Genomic DNA, 19,869 nt, shown 5'->3' with positions numbered 1-19,869 from the left:
ACAGCATGAGACATTGTTGTCAAGCTGTAATTGATGTTTAAGGTCACATGACAAGTTACTGAGACATTGAAATTTAATTTTGGAGTGTATACCCATTTTTGTGGCTTTTGTTTGACTAAATTGTTTGAGAAGAGGAAATCACCATCACATGTTGCTCCTTAATTGCGCTACTTCATGAGATATCACTAAAGCGTGAACTTTTTACATTTTCGATAAGCTTCACCTCAAAGCCAAATATCCCTTTTATGAGTACACGTACACACACACACACACACACACACACACACACGACCTCCCCAGCGACATTGCAGTGTGTGAAACACATCAGCGACCTGGCCCCTGCTGTGAAGTTGCTGATCGCTACAAATCGTTCAGGACCATTTTTTGGTCCTTTGTTTCCCGCTGTGCAGCATGATCGCTAGAAAGTCTCAGTGTGTAAAGGGGACTTTACAGCGACTTCGTTAGCGACTTCCCTTTCAAAAAGCTGCTTTACAACGTCCCCAATGACTAGATAGGTCGTTCTGCAGGTCCGGATCGCTGCTGCGTCGTTGGCCAGGTCTGCCTGTTTGACAGCTCACCAGCGACTCACCAGAGACTTTGTAGCGATCCCGGCCAGGTTGGGATCGCTGGTGGGATCGCTAGAAAGTCTCAGTGTGTAAAGGGGCCTTTACTTTAAAAATTTTGCTTTTTATTGTCTTGACTCATCATTATAAAGTAGTTCTGGGGAATCTGTAACTTGCTTTCTAGTGTTACATGCAAATCCTTGGATAAAGAAATAGTCTGTCTCAGCTTTCTACAAGGGAAAGTCTGACACTTTGTTTTCAATTGTAATAGAAATCACTCAAAGAGGAATCAAACTACTAGACAGAGGGAAAAAAAAAACCAAAAAACAAAAAAAACAAAACAGTTTTCAAGCCAGAGCTAGCAACAATGATAAAGCTATTCATGTCGTCCAAACCTTGCTGCCATTCAATCATGGTATTAGCGGAATTACCATATCTACTATATAGACATTTTTAGCACCATACTGACGTAAAACATAAGATTGACAAGCAAAAGTACTGGAAGATACACCACCAGCAAAAAAACACAAGATATAGTACTTTTCAAGATTGTGTGTAATTATATATATAATATATATATAGCCGTATCCAATACAATAGTTTTGTCTTGTAACTTGTGATCTTTATATATTATAATATATTGTGATATTATATATTAGTAATATATATGTCTACATGTAGTGTGTGCAAAACACATCAACTTAAGCAGCCAAAGATACGCTATAAGATCAGAGGTTTCTCTTTATGAATGACAGGTGATTCAAACAAATTTTATAATAAATAATGTCAAAAGGGGAGAAACAGAAAAATGTATTAAAAGTATTCACCGAATGGGAACCTCAGTCATAAATTATTCTACACTGTACACAATAGGCACAGCTGCAGAATAGGAAAACGTTACAATAGACTTTGGACTAAGGAACTGTTTTGAGATAGAAACTATTCAACAGTCATGGGCTGCAAACAAAAGAACCAGGCTGAATACCTCCATCAGCTAGGTATTCAGAAACGGAAGAGGTGGCCAGCTCAGCAGTGCTAGACACATGGCGAGTCCTACTTCTGACATCTCTGCTGTCCAGCATCTTCTATCTAAAGGAATTTCTCAGGCATAGCCTACCTGTCTGCTGAAAAGAGCAGCTGACCCATATACATCATGGCCCGAATAATGAGCAGAATCAGAACATTATACAGAAAATTAGAAGCTACTAAGCATTTTATATTAGAACAGGACCAAAGTACTTTCCGGCAGATGGAAGGGCTAGTTGAGTTTTTGGAGTTGACTTTTTATTTTGGTACAATGGGCTATAAGCATTATTTTGCACATAATATTGAAAATATCCAATAAGGTATACAATGAAAATTTGGAAATTTTATTATCGCAATGGTTGCTTGAGCAAATTTTATTTTATTTTAAGAATTCATGTGAAATTATGAAAACTGTGCCTAAGTGTTTAATGGATATTCGACATTTACCTTCAACTAAACACATCATCAGTGAAGTCTGTAAGGTCTTAGGTTTTTCTTTGGGTACCATGGTGTCTTCCACACTCCAAGAAGCATAAATATAGGATAATGGAGAGATCAGCAAACTGGATTAGAAGTGTACTGGTCACAGGGACTGATCAGTATGATCAATGGCGTAACTTGAAGCTCATGGTCCCCAATGCAAAAGTTCTAATGGGGCCTCCAATTATTGCAAGTCTTTAATAGAAATGGTCTTTTCATATAGGCTAAAAGGAACTTTTTGGGCTCCCCAGACAACCCCTGCATCTATTGTAGTTAAGCCTCTGTGTATGATGACAAACTCTGTACAGAACAGTGAAGTATGCTGGTGCTATAGAAGTATATAAAATAAGATTACTGAGTAATGCCTAATGGCTACACAAGGACAGTTACATTTGTATCATTCCAAAAATTAAGAACTTTAAACTTAATAAAACAGTTTGGGTACATGTTAAAAATGAAATAATCCCAAATTAGATAATTTTGCCACCCAACCTGAATAACTTCACTGGTGTTTCCTTTAAGAAGCGGGTTAATGGATAAAAGCTGTTCAGTTGCATGGCTAAATAGAGAAGTCTAGGAAGACCAGAGTCTGCTGGTGGACCTGCTGGGAACAGGAGATAAGATTCTAAGGGACACCCAAAAAGAAAAAAAAAAGGTCTGCTTACTTTCCAATCTGTGCATTCCTAAAGAACAATCCCTGGCAATCACTCTTTGCAAGAGGACAGACATGAAAGAAATGGCCAAAGAATCAGGGTCATCTGCCCTTTATCAGGGGGGTAAGCCGCACCCTGGCCAGTTTCTAACCTTTCAACCCTGTGAAGCCTTCATTTGCAATGTCATAATGACGTTCCTGTATAGAGTGCAACCTCCAGTTTCCACTTCTTAAACTTTAGAAACCTGGTCCTGATCTACTTGTGTGTTCAGCTCCTAGACCATTGCCCAGGCTAAAGCTCTAGGCATCTCAAAATGCAAAACTCTGCATTGTGATCCCAAAGCTAATGGCAATCTTACTTGTCAATGCTTTGGCCAGTCACAGAAAAAGAACATCCTTGCCCCCTGCTGTTGCCACTGACTAAGATAGTACTTGCTCTTTGACTACAAAGAATGCCCATTTAATGCCTATTCTCCACCTGTTTAATATGTATAGCTCTCCTAAAATATACCGGAAAATGCATATAAAAAAAACCTGAAGCTAAATCTTTCTATCTAAACTGTCCATGCAATTAATTATTTTACACTCCATTTGGAGTAAAAAGAGGATCTTTTGGAATTAGAAGATTTTGGTTTAATTTCCTTAGTTAAATAGAAATTGGGCCATCTACATACATTAGCTTATAAAATTATGCTGGTAAGTAGATGAAGATGACGAAAACGGACACATGCTGATAAAGCAATCACTGCCATTCACATTTTTTTTTATAAGGCTTTGTACCAGGATAAATTTGACCCCAACACCAATTTCCATAGACGTGTGTATTTATCTAGAAGATGTTCATTTAAGACGTTGGGCTCTATTGCCGTTGTCTCTAGGCGACTTAGAAGAGAAGTTTACATGGGGCAAACAAAATGAAAAATGCCTTAAGCCTGAGTACACACTGCCCCCTTTCTCCTATTTACTATTCTATCCCATGTGAAAAAGGCTTTAGGATATTCTCAGAGCTACCCACTGATGTCTCCATTACGGGAAGTGATTAACAATGCATTTGATATTCAAAACAGCGCTAATTCCATACAGTGCGCCATTATCATCTTCAATGCTAATTTATGTATCTGCTTACACACAGTGCCATGTTGTGCCAAGCATTATACATATACTGTGGGAGAGTCTAGACTCATTAAGCCATCAATTGCCTCAAAGAAAAAGAGGACACTAACGTGAATAGCTTATTATCTGTCACATGACATAATGGCAACTAGTGGGATAGTCACGTTCTGGATGAACACAGTATAAAATAAACAGCACAGGTCACCAAATTGAATTTCCAATAATCACAATTTTATTTTACAAAATGTTTAAAATTAGGAATTCCTGGTCCAATCTAGGTTTATGCTCCCAATAACGTTATATATTGCATAATGTTATCTAGTGGACGAGTAGAGGATTATGAGCTGAAACAGTATCATCATTTCCGGGATCCACCAGCATGATGCTCTGCAGCTTATAGATGGAGAAGACGTGATCCTTTCCAGGAAGATTGTTAGATTAGATGCCATTCAGAAACAAATTCTTATAGGGGATTCTTCAAGAACTTCTACTTTGGTACATACATTTTAGATAAGTACTAGGAATGTTACTTTGTTAGCCACAACGACAGTGACTAGCAAAGCCAGGCATTGGAGGTGTTGTAGTGCGAGGTTTCCCTTTTCTATTATGGGGTGAGGAGGACAGTTGGCAACCGCTCTGGGCACATTTTGGCTCACGACAGCAATGACCTCAGCCGCCGTTAAACAGAAGTATTGAATTAACAGATCAGAAACACATCAGGAGTTATTCACTATAAGTTTTCATCAAGACAACCCCTTCCCATATGCCCTTGTGAGGCATATGGGCATCACAAAGAGTGCCGCCACGCACAACCCACCACCTATTAGCCAGTGAAGAGAGCTGTAACAAAGACCATTGCTGTGACGGGCCCTGACAACTGTGCCATTACAAAGGGAATACAAGGCTAGCTGTAACTTCCAATTTTACAATGAAATCCACAGTGTTCAGTAGATAGCTGTTCAGCATATCCGATCAGGGTTTCTGTTCATTACAACTACCTTAAGCTATGGGTTCATGCATTAGGCAATGACATGTACACAACTCCTCTCCTGTACTACATCATAAGGTATAAATTATCAACATGATGCCTCAAAGAGGAGTATCACGTGCATCGACCTTTAGAGGTATTTTAACAGTCCAATCTTTGCAAAAAAAATGTCCAAAAGGGATCTAGGAAATCTTATAGATACATAACTGCAGACGTTTAAGGTGTATTTATTGTGAAAGGGCATACCCAGAAACACCTTAATTGACCACCAACCCAACAAACAAGCAAAACGCTTTGTTATCTAATTACATGATTGAGCTTTCTCAAAAGTCATCATTCTCTGCAGCAAATTATCCCTTGTAAACAGGTGATGGTGTGCCAAGTGCAACGGCAATGTAAGTCATGTAGAAAAAGTATTGTTCCAGCTCCGAGATAATGTTAAGAATCAATTTTCGCGAAAGGAGAGGATTCAAAATTCGTTGCCTTGTTCCTCAACCTTCACGTCTTTATGCTGAACTTTTGGTGAAAGACGCGTGGGTTAAGAAACAAGTGACGCATTTCAAACTCTATCCCTTCCCTAAAATTAATCTGTTTTTAGATTGAAACAATACATTTTTTTCTACATTATTGAGTTTTTACACGTCGTGTGGACGTAGTTCCGAGCAAACTGGATTCATCTATTGGGGTGGTGAGCTGGCTTTCCCTTTTTTTTTAAACACAAATGTATCGACTAGTTCGAGTGGATCATATAAAGTCAGTCATTCCAAATAAGATGCAGAGTAATATGTAGGATGTGTTTAGAAATGGACCCCATATGTAAGAAATATATATTAGATATACTAAAAATAAGGTCGTGATCACATTTGAGAATGCACAATGGTAAGAAGAAGCTTTTGCATGAGGTAGGTAGAAATAGCCAGTGCTGTCAAGAGAATCGCTTGTCTTCGATTAAGAGAAAAAATAAAAAGAAAAAAAACGCCCCTACTGTTTATAGCGAACAAAAATAGTGGATGTGAATAAAGGGATGTTATCTGGTACAAATATGAAATGGTAGGCAAAAGGCTTGCCTTGGAAACACAGGCTAATGGAAAAATCAATTGGTTCACAGCCTAGCTTTTACAACCGCAGATAAATGTTTAATCCTTAAGGGTAGTCTATACACAAGTGTCAAACAGGAGAAGCCATTATGCTTCAAAAAACTGAAAGAAAGGGATTATATTTGGCATATTGCACATTCTTTGGACTGGAAGGCCAGGCAATTAGAGAAGCATCAGTTAGAATATAGATAGATGGGGAGAAGGCAGCACTTAAACAGAAAAGTGAGGATCAACATGCATTTAGCCATTTTTACATCGCTGGCTTTTTCCTATGAACCATTGATGAGAGGGGCTAACGTGAGAAGCTGAAACACAACACATCCCCACCATGTGATCCTACTACACAGAGCGTGATTATGTAAAGGTGTCGGCAGTCACGTCTGCACCCTGCGGACCTGGCTCTAATGTATTAGACATGTTCCGTTACTGACTGGGAAATTCTCTTTTCACTAGGAAATTGATGGACTCTGGTGTGAAATAAACAAATTAACTGACCCGTCCTTGATGTGTTCCCACACATCTCATTAAATCGTAATATCTGCAGAAATAAAGAATACTCACCTGACCTACATCACATATATAGAAAACAATGCATTTCATGCCTATTTATTTATTTCTAATTTCATATTTTTACCATTCAGATATATTATTTTAAATATGGCTGCCATCGTGATCAAAAGCGAAGTTTGATATTTACCATGGGAATACACATGGCAGTTGTTTGATGGCTGTCGGACGAACAAAGGGAACCCGTCACCAGATTTGGTGACTATAAGCTGCGGCCACCACCACTGAGCTCTTATATACAGCAGTCCAGAATACTGTATATAAGGCCTGCAACACACATCTGTGCTGCCGGTACATTTTTGCACGTACCGGCAGCACGTGCACCAATGTTACCCCATGGTAACAGGCACACACACGTAAAGCCACACGGAACGTGTGTCCGTGTGGTTTGTACGTGTGTGCGGTTTTTTTTAGACGGATGACATGTCTGCGTTTTGCCGGCATCACGCAGACACGGACCCACTAAAGTCAATGGGCCCGTGTCCGCACGTACGTGACACGGACCATGTACGTGTGCTTTCCGTATGGTCCGTGTGCATTTTTTTATTTTTTTAATAGTGAAACGGTTCAAGAAACACGGACTGCACACGGACATGACACATACATATCTCACGCATACACGGACATTCCACACGCACGCACAGCAAGCATACACCATCACACTGATGTCACACGTACCGGAGAAACGGACATCCAACACGGACCTGAAAAACTGACCACAAGACACGCACATGTTTTCTACGGAGATGTGTTTCAGGCCTAAGAGCTAAGGCCACTCTGTATAACGTTAAAAACACTTTTATAATATTCACTTAGGTGGGCGGCCCAGTCCGATGGGTGTCCAGCACCTCCTCTCTGCTGCGATCTCCATCCACTTTCTACCCAGCCCAGTGTGGATGACGCATCTACGTTATCCACACTAAGCCAACATTGCAGTTCTGAGAGCAGATCAAAGTACTGTAATGCACAAGCGCGAAGAAAGGTTAAAGACTCCCTGCACATGTGCATTACAATACTTTCTTCAGCCCTGAGTAGGGCAGATAAACGTGCGCCTGCGCCTCAATGACGGCTAGTGTGCATGACGTAAGACGCATCATGCACACTGGGCCTCAGAAGAAGGAGGCGTCGGACCGGAGAGCAGCGACACGCATCGGACCACCACCCCCAGGTGAGTATTATAAAAGTGATTTTTACATTATACAGCGCCACCTGGGCTCTTATATACAGTATTCTGGAATGCTGTATACAAGAGCTCAGTGGTGGTTGCAGCTTATAGTCCCCAAATCTGGTGACAGGTTCCATTTAAAGGGGTTTTCTCATGAACCAAGTTAATTTAATCAATAGATCTTGGAATAATAATATATTCCACAATTTGAGGTGTTTAAAGAAATGTTCCTGTGCTGAGATAATCTTATATATTTGCCCCTTCTGTCTGACCATACAGGAACATGGTCTGATTATACCATGTCTCCTGGGCTGGGGAAGACACAAAAAAAAGTATATAAAGACATTACAGCATGGTATTATAGATGATTCTTTTTGTGAGGTAAAACATTTCACTGCCTGTTTTTTAAAAATGTTTTACCTTAAAAGAAAATTATTTGCGATTCCATGCTGTCCTGTCTGTATATTATTTTGTGTGTCCTCACTGGCCCAGGAGCTCTTATATGATCAGACCATATTCCTGTACGGTCAGACACTGCCATTACACAGTACATAGTAGGGACACATATATAAGATTATCTCAGCACAGGAACATTTTTTTAAAACATATCCAATTGTGGAAGTTATTATTATTCCAAGATCTATTGATAACAATTAACTTTGTGAGACAATCCCTTTAAGCCATTAGCCAACACTGCTATGAGAGCTTACTTGGCTGAGTGAGCACTCCAGTGTTCTCCATCAGAAAGCCGACAGCTTACATATCGGCCGGCAGCTTATCTCAGAGAGAAAATGTGATCGGCAATAAGAAATCAGACACAAGTGATCAAAATCTCTAATATAATTTGCAAGAGATTTTCTAAATAGACAAAAAAAAGCGCTGAAAATGGGTTTAATTATTTATTTAATGTTAGCTTTGTCCTAGAAAAATAGACGAAATACTATTCAACACAATATTCACACAAACATTCAAATTTTTATATATATAAATAAAAATTTATATTATATATATATATATATATATATATATATATATATATACACACACATACATACACATATATATATATTACACACACATATATATATATACACACACATACATACACATATATATATATTACACACACACATATATATATATACACACACATACATACACATATATATATTACACACATATATATATATATATATATATATATATATATGTATGTATGTACCGTATGTATGTATGTACCGTATGTATGTATGTATGTATGTATGTATGTGTGTGTGTGTGTGTGTGTGTGTGTGTGTGTGTGTGTGTGTGTGTGTGTATATATATATATACACACACACACACACACACACACACACACATACATACATACATACATACATATGTATAATATATATATATATATATATATATATATATATATATATATAAATAAAACCACAATACTGGCACAGCAGCCAAATGCCAAATCAATTAATCGTGATGCCCCGGCCGGTGGCACAAGGCTAACACGGCCGGGGCATCACGATGAATTGATTTGTCATTTGGCTGCTGTGCCATTATTGTGTTTTTTATATATAAAAAAAATATTTATTTTTTTTTGTATGTTTGTGTGAATATTGTGTTGAATAGTATTTCGTCTATTTGTCTAGGACAAGGATAACATTAAATAAATAAATAATTAAACCCATTTTCAGCTCTGGTTTTTTGAGATTTTTTATGTCTATTTAGAAAATCTCTTGCAAATTATATTTTTGAATCCAGGCAAATTAAGGGTTTTTTTTGTCTTTAACCTAGCTGCAGATATATTGGGTTTTTGGGTTAAGCGCTAACTACTGTCTTAGGACAATCTGTTTGATTAAAATCTCTCTCGACCATCAGTCAGACGGTACCCCATACATATTAGAGTATTGTCTGAACCAGCGATATAGGTGGGTTTAGCCAATATTAGTCTAATGTGCATGGGGGCCTTAAGATGCTAATATTCTCATTTCATGTATACCCTTAAGGTCCATACATACTGCATGACCACTATGAATGAGCGTTCCTAGGAATCATTGTTTTTGGGAGTACATTGCCCTGTATAAAAAGGACTCGCGCTGTCAACAACAATGGCAGCCTATGCTCAATGAACGAAGAGCGGTCTGCCTGTATAAACAGGCTATCAATGACCGCCAATCAGCAAAGAAGTGCAAACGGATGCTTAATTAAGGAGTATATTGAACAGTGTCTTCACTTTGTTCAAATATTTAGGTAAATCCAGTCCAATTGTTCTTCAGTCTATAGAAAACCGGGACTCGCAGCTCAGATGAAACGTAACGCCAAACTTACTTGCTAATGAAAGATGAGCCTTTTGACTTAAAATGGCACCATATCTGTTCAGAGCCAAGCACTGGTAAAATCCTTCATCGGACTGCTCTCCTTTCCTGCCCTCCACCTCCTGGATGTACAAGGAGCCATTGTGTAAAGTTGAGATCCGTTCAGTCTCGGAAATCTTTGCTCCATTTTTCAGCCATGTGATTGTGATTGGAGGTTCCCCTTGAGCCACGCAATCTAATACTGCTGGATCTTTCCGATAAACTGTTACATCCACAGGTTCGTTTACGAACAATAGATCGCTGAAACACCAAGACCCTGCGCGGGAGAAGAACAATTATTTTTATTATTTATACCATGGCACTTTACATGTGAAAAGGGGTATACATAATAAAGACAAGTACAATAATCATAAATAATACAAGGCACAGACAGGTACAGGAGGATAGAGGACCCTGCCCGCGAGGGCTCACAATAGAAAAGAAAACACAAAAGGAAGAAGAAATAAGCACAAGAAATCCAGCCACTATGAAGCAAACCCGTTCATAGAATACAATGCTCTTCAGAGGATCTAATTAACACCAAAGAAGTAATTACAGAGTGCACTTTGGTCAATTTCATTGGAAACATCTTAAAGGGAGTTTCTCATCTCAGACATTCATGGCATATCCACAATCTCTCTCTAGAACAGGGCCCATCTTGCGCTCTGAATAAAGTACACGCGCTGATCTTGCGTGGCTATCACCATTCACTTCTATGGGAGTTTTGAAAATAGCAAGGCAACTGAGAAAGACAGGGATAAACAGTGTGACAATGTATCCTCCACAATAATGGCATGTCACATCACCAAGACGGACAGGTAGAAGTTATTATTATTGGATTCTGGGCCATTAAAAAAAAAAAAAAAAAAAAAAAGTCCTTTCCCCTTTAATATTAATGGGATATAACATTCTAAAAGATATCCCATAGATGTGATTACATTTGTGGCCGCACAAAGATATTTCTCACTTGTACAAAGTCACATGGCACAAGTGGTAGGCCACATCGCCATTCAGCGGAAACCTACGCTACAGATATAACCTGTAAATTCGACAGAGGATGTCCCCACTACCAATGGGTGAAAGCTACTGCAACATCAGCACCACATAGGTTATTTTGCAGGGCTGAAAACAAGGCCACGTGCGCACACCGAGTATTTGGTGTATTTGTAGCCAAAACCAGGAGTGGAACAGAGGAAGAGTGTAATAGAAACACGGGCACCACTGCTGTATTTATTACCCATTCCTGGTTTTGGCTTACAAATACTGGAGGTAAAAAACACCTCACCAAATACTCAATGTATGCACGTGGCCTAAGACTTAGGCTATGTGCGCACTAGAAAAGTGATTTTTCTCAAGAAAATTTCTTGAGAAACTTCTGGGAGTTGAAGATTACCGCACCTGCGGTAAAAAAACGCACCAAATCCGCGGGAAAAACGCATGTGTTTTTGCCGCGTTTTTTCCGCAGGTTGGTCCCTGCGTTTTTTTTATGCTGAACAGAAATAAATAATATAGATAATAGATAATCGATAGATAGACAGATAATGGATAGAGGGAAAGATGGATAGATGGATAGATGAATAGATAGATGAGAAAGACCTATATAATGTCCCACCCCCCTGCATATTCTAAGCTGGCACCCTTTAGTGACTTTCATGTGCCTAGCCTTGTATTTCGCCAAAAAATAAATAAATAATTAAAAAAAAATGACGTGCGGTTCCCCCTATTTTTGTAGCCAGCTAGGATAAAGCAGACGGCTGCAGTCTGCAAATCACAGCTGGCAGCTTCACCTTGGCTGGTAATCCAAAACAGAGGGCACCCCACGCTGTTATTTTACATTAAATAAATAATTTAAAACAAAAAACGTGGGGTCCCCACCAAATTGGATCACCAGCCAAGATAAAGCGGACAGCTGGGGTCTGATATTCTCAGACTAGGGAGGTCCACTGTTATTGGACACTCCCCAGCCTAAAAATAGCAGGCTGCAGCCGCCCCAGAAGTGGCGCATTCATTAGACGTGCCAATCCTGGTGCTTCGCCCCAACTCATCCCGTTGCCCTGGTGCGGTGGCAAACGAGGTAATATATGGGGTTGATACCAGATGTGTAATGTCACCTGGCATCAAGCCCTGGGGTTAGTGATGTCACGCGTCTATCAGATACCTGACATCACAAACCCAGTCAGTAAGAAATATAAAATAGACAACAAAAAAAGTTTTATTTGAAAAAAAACACTCCCCACATTCCCTCTTTCACCAATTTATTGATAAGAACAATCAATTCCACGTCCGGCGTAATCCAATAAGGGGGGGTGCGTCCCACGGCGTTCCAAACCATAGTCACTGTCCCAGTCCATGAAGAACAGAATGTTCCTGATTGGCTGGGAGAGCAATGCAGTGACCTGAGCCAACATCAACAGGTCAGCCCAGGACACTGCAGGGGATGACGAGCGCAGCTGTCAGGAGGATAGATGAGATCATTACCTGCTGTGATGATCTCCTGGAGTCCTGCCATCAGCGCTGTCACTGCCTTCTATGCCCGCCGCGTTGTCAGCAGTATCGCGAGAGCCCGTGACGTCACCGCTAGTGACAGTCTCGGGCCGCTCGCGAGACGGGCATAGACAGCAGTGACCGACGTGACGTCAGGAGGCAGGAGATCGTCACAGCAGGTAATGATCTCATCTCACCTCCTGACAGCAGCGCTCGGCATCCCCGCGGCTGCACGCACTGCTGAGTGTCAGTGTCTGCCTGCGCTGCAGCGTGACAAGCTGCTGATACTGCGGGCAGACACTAACACTGCTGTGCGTGCAGCGGCGGGGCTGCAGCGGGACACAGACTGCACGGGCACCTGGAGGTCACACGGAAGTGCTTCTGTGCGGCGTCCAGGGAGTATGACGTCTGTGTTTACTCTGCTCCGCTTCCTCTTCTGTCATAATGACATCACTCCATGCAAAACCGCAGGGAGCGATGATCATTGAACGCAGGTAAATCGCGGCTATACCGGGGGTATACCGCACATCATTTGCTACCTGCGGTATACCCCCGGAATTTCGCGATTACATTACAGTGAATGGAGTGAAATTCCGGGGGTATACCGCAGGTACCTGCGGAAAATAATGGACATGCTCATTTTCTCAAGAAAGTTTCTTGAGAAAATTTTCTCAAGAAATTTTCTTGAGAAAAATCCACAGCGTGTGCACAGCTATTTTTTGTTCCCATAGGTTTTGCTGGGAAATGTCTGCAGAAAGATTTCAAACCTTTCTCGAGAAATTTCCGCCGCAAATCCGCGGGTAAATCCGCGGGTAAAACGGCCTAGTGCGCACATAGCCTTAAGCGGGCTTTACACGCAACGACATTGCTAACGAGATGTGGTTGGGGTCACGGAATTCGTGACGCACATCCGGCCTCATTAGCGATGTTGTTGCGTGTGAAACACAGGAACGAACGGTAACGATCAAAATTACTTACCTAATCGTTGATCATTGACCAGTCGTTCCTATCCCGATTATCGTTGCTGTTGCAGGACGCAGGTTGTTCGTCGTTCCTGCGGCAGCACACATCGCTCTGTACATCACCATACCTGCGGCCGTCCACAATGAGGATGTAAGGAAGGAGGTGGGTGGGATGTTCAGCCCGCTCATCTCCGCCCCTCCGCTTCTATTGAGGGGCCGCTTAGTAACGCCGCTCGAACCGCCCCCTTAGAAAGGAGGCATTTCGCCGGCTACAGCGACGTCGCTAGACAGGTATGTGTGACGGGTGTAAGCGATGTTGTGCGCCACGGGCGATTTGCCCGTGACGCACAACCGACGGGGGCGGGTGCTTTCACCAGCGACATCGTTAGCGATGTCGCTGTGTATAAAGCCCGCTTAAGGCTATGCTTACATACAGTGTTTTTGTAGAATCTTATTCTGCAACCAAAACCTGCTTTATGGGTAGCAAAATGCTGTGTTCAAAGCGCACATTTCGCTCGTTTTTTTTGCAGTGTTTTTTTGGTGTGGATCAAGAGTGTGCTTTGTCTACAGTACATACTTACTAACGTTACCTTTATTCACCCCCCTCGAAAAAAAAAAATGCTGCAAAAACGTAGCAAAACCTGTTTAGTGCATTTTTTTTGCACGTTTTCATTCCTTTCAATGGATTATTATTATTATTATTATTATTATTTATTTATAGAGCACCATTAGTTCCATGGTGCTGTACATGAGAAGGGGGTTACATACAAAATACATATACAAGTTACAGTAGACAGACTAGTACAGAGGGAAGAGGGCCCTGCCCTTGCGGGCTTACATTCTATAGGATTATGGGGAGGAGACAGTAGGTGGGGTGTAGATGGGGCGGCAGCTCCGCACGGTGGTGGGGCGGCAGCTCCGCACGGTGGTGGGGCGGCAGCTCCGCACGGTGGTGGGGCGGCAGCTCCGCACGGTGGTGGGGCGGCAGCTCCGCACGGTGGTGGGGCGGCAGCTCCGCACGGTGGTGGGGCGGCAGCTCCGCACGGTGGTGGGGCGGCAGCTCCGCACGGTGGTGGGGCGGCAGCTCCGCACGGTGGTGGGGCGGCAGCTCCGCACGGTGGTGGATGAAAAAAATGCTGAGGTTCTCAAGTTCAGTCAGGAAAAAGAAATAAAAGAAGAAATCTCACAGGTAGTGTAAAAAGCAGCTTCTTTTCTGTTGATAAAAAATAAAACCGCTGCAAAACTACTGCATGTGAGCATCAGCTAAGGGTATGTGTATGCATTTAGTATTGGCAGCAGATTTTTCTGCTGCAAAGACCAAAGTGTTGGCAAGACAGTTGCGTTAAATAAGCACATTGATTGCCTGTTTGTTTGGGGGTTTTTTTATCTTGCTCCCCCCCCCATTCATTGGAAAGGTTGAAAAATACTACAAAAACAATGAGAGAATGGACACGCTGCAGATTTGGCGTCACGGTGGCTCAGTGGTTAGCACTGCAGTCTTGCAGCGCTGGGGTCCTGGGTTCAAATCCCACCAAGGACAATATCCGCGAGGAGTTTGTATGTTCTCCCCGTGTTTGCGTGGCTTTCCTCCGGATTCTCCGGTTTACTTCCACACTCCAAAGACATACCGATAGGGAATTTAGATTGGGAGCCCAAATGGGGACAGTCAGTGTTGCTCATGTATGTAAAGCGCTGTGGAATATGTTAGCGCTATATAAAGATTATTATTATTATGATGAAGGGTCTAATCTGCAAGGAAAAAAAAAAAATCAGAAATCTCATTCACTTTGCTGGGACTGTAAAATGCTGTGATTTTTTTTCCGCTGCAAAAAACGCAACATGTGAGCAAGCCTTAAAGGGAACCTGTCATCAGAAATTTAGCTTGAAACCTAAACTTTTCCCCCTCTGCAGCTCCTGGGCTGCATTCTAGCAGGTTCCTGTACTTTTTGTGGCCCCTTTTAAACCAAATTAAATACTTTATAAACTTGTACCTTTTGCTATGTAAATTTTGTAAATCGTCCATGGGGGCGGGCTCTCTGCTGACCGTTCCGGTCCTCCAGCACATTGACGCCGTCCCCCCACGCTCCATTTCACCCATCAGGACGCCGCCCACTGCGCCCGAGGTGCCGCCCACGCCAGGATCGCTGGTGACGTGTGTCACAAGCACGAGATTATGGGCAGCGCTGTGACTGCATCGCAAGTGCCCGCCCATAATCTCGTGGACGCGCTTTCCCCCGCTGCCTCCAGCGTTCTGCGCAAGCGCTCGTCAGCCAAATGACCCGACGTCATCTCCTTCCCATCTTTCCCTGCAGCAGGGCAAGATGGGAAAGAGGTGACGTCGGGTCATCTGGCCAGCAAGCGCTTGCGCAGAACGCTGGAGGAAGAGGGGAAAGTGCAGTCACGAGGTTATGGGCGGCACTTGCTGATGACACTCACAGCGCCGCCCATAATCTCGTGCCTGCGCAAAACGTCACGAGCGGTCACACGTGCACACAGTGCACAGTCCCGCTACAGTCGCACAGCGCATGCGCGGGACCACGGGCGCCCAGGGGCGTCGTCCTGAGATGAAATTCAGCGTTGGGGGGGCGGCACAAATCTGCTGGAGGAACAGCAACGGTCAGCAGAGAGCCCGCCCCCATGGACGATTTACGCAATTTACATAGCAAAAGGTACAAGTTTATAAAGTATTTAATTTGGTTTAAAAGGGGCCACAAAAAGTACAGGAACCTTGCTAGAATGCAGCCCAGGAGCTGCAGAGGGGGAAACTTTTAGGTTTAAAGAAAAATTTCTGATGACAGGTTCCCTTTAATGATTTCAAGAAAAAAAAATAAAAATCTTCACTGCCCCGACTACAATTATCGTATTGTTACATAAAAGCATCACTTTTTTCATCAAGCCAATATAGATACCGAGGTCCCAGATGTCTCCCTACTCCAGATATAAAGTGGATGGACTCGATACAGGCACCTAAGCCAATATACCAAATGAAGTCTCCAAGTCCCAAAGAAAGAAACGTGAACTTTACAATCGCTCTCATATTTATTTACCAAACACTCGTAAACTAGGGACACTTTCCACAAACGACAAGTCACAATGTGAGGTTTCACCGTCATTAACAGGAAAACAAGAGGTAAAGCTGTTTGCTAATTTTACAAGCTTGTCACGGAGATCCTAAACAAGGAAAGTCATAAAAGTTTGATTTTAAAAGAAATCATTAACATCCCTGCCTCTTTATATACAAGCAGGTTCTCTACCCTGGGGACATTTAGCACTTTCACACCCAGGGTGGTTAGGGTTAAGTCCATAACGGCCTTTATGTAGCCTGTAATACCTTTTACTGAGTTATACTTCGCATGTAGGTGAATAATAATCCTATTATTGTCCCTTTTCTGAATAATAACTATATGTCCTAGATCAAAAAGTGGTCATTTTATGTTACTGGTGCAGAGATTGCTCCTCAGAACTTACAACTTGCTTCATTTACCAACTTGCTTCATTTACCAACTTGCTTCATTTACCAATTTTTTTTCTACATTTTCGCAGATGGATTTAAATGAAGGACAAAGCCACTTCCTAATATTTGTGACTCTTGCTGCTAGATCGCAGTGGGAGAGGGATTAGGGACCCTTTATTTCCACGTTTGTGTATTGCCAACTGTTCCAGAAATGCGGAACTAATTGGCTGCTTACTGTCTCATGCAGTGGGGATTACTTAATTACCCAATACACATTTTCTTAGGAGAACAGATCTCTCAAGGAAGTTAACATGCGTTCTGTACCTAATTCAACAAGCCTGGATTCTTCATCCATCACCACCAGAGATAAAAAGAAGGCTGGTCACCTAAAGAGCCCCGGCCTGAGGACACAGCCTCTGCAATCCCCTTCATTAGTCCCTTTAATCTCTGCTCTGTTTTAAGGACATTAAGGTGATGTTTATAAATAGTTCTGGAATCCACATTGACAATTGATTTTTCAGATAAGGGTCAATAAGTGGACTCCAGAAACTGATACATTTTACACAATTTGAGATCCAAAAGTATAAAATCTATCACAAGCTGGCTTTATCTGATCTCTGGGCTAATAATGGCTGATCTGCCTTACAATAGGCATCACTAAATGCTCCACAACAAACACTTATTTCACAAGATAAAGCGTTAATTGCTATAAATACAGGTAATGAGATGGAACAAAACATGAACAATGCTGATCACCAATACACAATCCAACTGATGATAAATGCATGATCTTATGCCAGTATAATTATTATTATTTATTATTATAGTGCCATTTATTCCATGGCGCTTTACAAATGAAATAATAGCACATTAACAGCAAACGGCATGGTGGCTCAGTGGTTAGCACAGCAGTCTTGCAGCGCTGGGGTCCTGGGCTCAAATCCCACCAAGGACACCATCTGCAAGGAGTTTGTATGTTCTTCCCGTGTTTGCGTGGGTTTCCTCCGGTTTCCTACCACACTCCAAAGACATACAGATAGGGACTCTAGATTGTGAGCCCTAATGGGGACAGTGTTGCCAATGTATGTAAAGCACTGTGGAATTAATAGCGCTATATAAATGAATAAAATTAATTATTATTATTAATAAAATGCAATATTACCATAGTCCACACCTGTCTGTGAGTACATTATTATCAATTTATATAGCATCATTGATTCCATGGTGCTATACAAGAGAAGGGGCACATTTACTTATATAGCACCAACATATTCCACAGCGCTTTGCTCTGTCCCCATTGGGACTCCCAATCGATATCCCCCATCAGTAAGTCTTTGGAGTGGGACACAGAGGAACCCCATGCAACATACAGGACAGAGGCACTCATTGCAGATGTTGTCTTTGGTGGGATCTGAACCCAAGACCCTAAAGGTTACAGTATTAACCACTGAGCAATAATCGTTCATACAGTAAATACACGGATGGAAGATTACAGTTCTGCTTGATCTCTGTGAATGGTAGAGCCAATGGATGATACCTTCCAGCATTAATATGTAACCAGAGTGACCTGTTCCCATACTACTGTCACTTCTCCGCAGATCACGTATAAATACATGGGATGTATGGGCTTATATATGGGCGGCACGGTGGCTCAGTGGTTAGCACTGCAGTCTTGCAGTGCTGGGGTCCTGGGTTCAAATCCCACTAAGGTCATCATCTGCAAGGAGTTTGTATGTTTCCTCTGGTTTCCTACCACACTCCAAAAACATACCTACAGGGAACCTAGATTGTGAGCCCCAATGGGGACAGTGTTGCCATTGTATGTAAAGCACTGTGGAATTAACAGCGTTATATAAATGAATATTATATATAGGATCTACCATTCCGTGTGCCCGTGTATGGGGGGCGGCCATCGTCTGCGGATAACTTATTGTCAGCAATGATAACTGATTCCTGCTTCTAAGTCTGACAAGGTGGATGGAAAATAAATGGAAAGGACAAGCAACACTGACTTTTCTCAAACTTTACTCACTAATTGCCCCCCTACATAGTGGCATGGACACCATGGGCATCAATGGGAACATCTGTACAGACATCACCACCCTAATTAGCATTTGGGCAACTCCACACTGAGCATGGCCACCCCAATACACATTATACTGACAGACCCCTCCAACTCACATGGTATATTTACACTAAGTGCCCAATAATTCACAATATTAGGCTGAGCTGATGGGAATAGCATCACAGCAGCCGAGTACTCCCATGGCTGAGAGTGCAGCTATGTGCGGTCCTGGGGCAGCCATACATAGGACACGGCAGGAGGAAAGTTACTCACCTGGGAGGCTGACCAGCGCTGCCCACATCAGCAGTGCCCTCCGGGCCATCCTGTCCGCTGCCATCACCGGCCACTCATGCTCTCACCGGCAGCTCTCGCCGTCTGGCGCTCACACTGGGCGCTCGGCAGAGCCCTCCGGGACTTTTTTTTCCTCGAGCTCCTGCGCAGGCACACGAGGTAGAAGGAGGCGGAGGGAGAGAGCACAGAGGTGGGGGGCGATGGACACAGGGAAACCTTGAGTGGCCGGGACTACATAATAGTGCATCCTCTGGTGAGGGGGGAGGGGAGCTCAGGCATGTGGAGAGTGTCACACAACTGGGCTGTGCAGGGCACAAGGTCAGGGGGCAGGGGCAGCCGGAGTGCCTGGAGCCCATGCTGGTCTGCTGCCCCCATCTATTCTCTGTGGTGCCCTGAGATGCCCTTCTGTTATGTGCAGGAAACAATAGTCTGTGGTGCTGCCTGCACAAAGGTTAATGTGACCTCCTAAGAATTACATTCTTTGCACCTCTGGACTCTTGCATTTTTTTTTTAAGTTTTAGAGGGGAAAAAAGGACAAAAAAAACCTTTGGTATCTTGTTAGAAGACAAAATAAGTGGTATTATTATTATTATTATTATTATTAT

The 19,869-nt window shown here is 42.4% G+C and overlaps 1 protein-coding gene across 1 annotated transcript in view; it reads right to left on the bottom strand.

Annotated features, from left to right (window-relative positions):
- The window catches only part of LOC142280526 (protogenin-like), a 111,015-nt gene extending 91,705 nt beyond the window's left edge, over positions 1–19,310 (bottom strand). The window contains exons 1-2 of the mRNA XM_075332745.1: positions 19,247–19,310; positions 9,983–10,285 (exon numbers count right to left, since the gene is read on the bottom strand). Of these exons, the coding sequence (XP_075188860.1) occupies positions 9,983–10,285; positions 19,247–19,310 (367 nt within the window). The remainder of the gene's footprint in view (positions 1–9,982; positions 10,286–19,246) is intronic.
- Between the last annotated feature and the right edge of the window lie 559 nt (positions 19,311–19,869).

The sequence above is a fragment of the Anomaloglossus baeobatrachus genome, unplaced genomic scaffold (assembly GCF_048569485.1).
Source record: "Anomaloglossus baeobatrachus isolate aAnoBae1 unplaced genomic scaffold, aAnoBae1.hap1 Scaffold_456, whole genome shotgun sequence".
In the NCBI taxonomy this organism is placed as follows: domain Eukaryota; kingdom Metazoa; phylum Chordata; class Amphibia; order Anura; family Aromobatidae; genus Anomaloglossus; species Anomaloglossus baeobatrachus.
The sequence above is the reverse complement of the archived record's forward strand: the minus strand, read 5'-3'. Positions and strand labels throughout refer to the sequence as shown.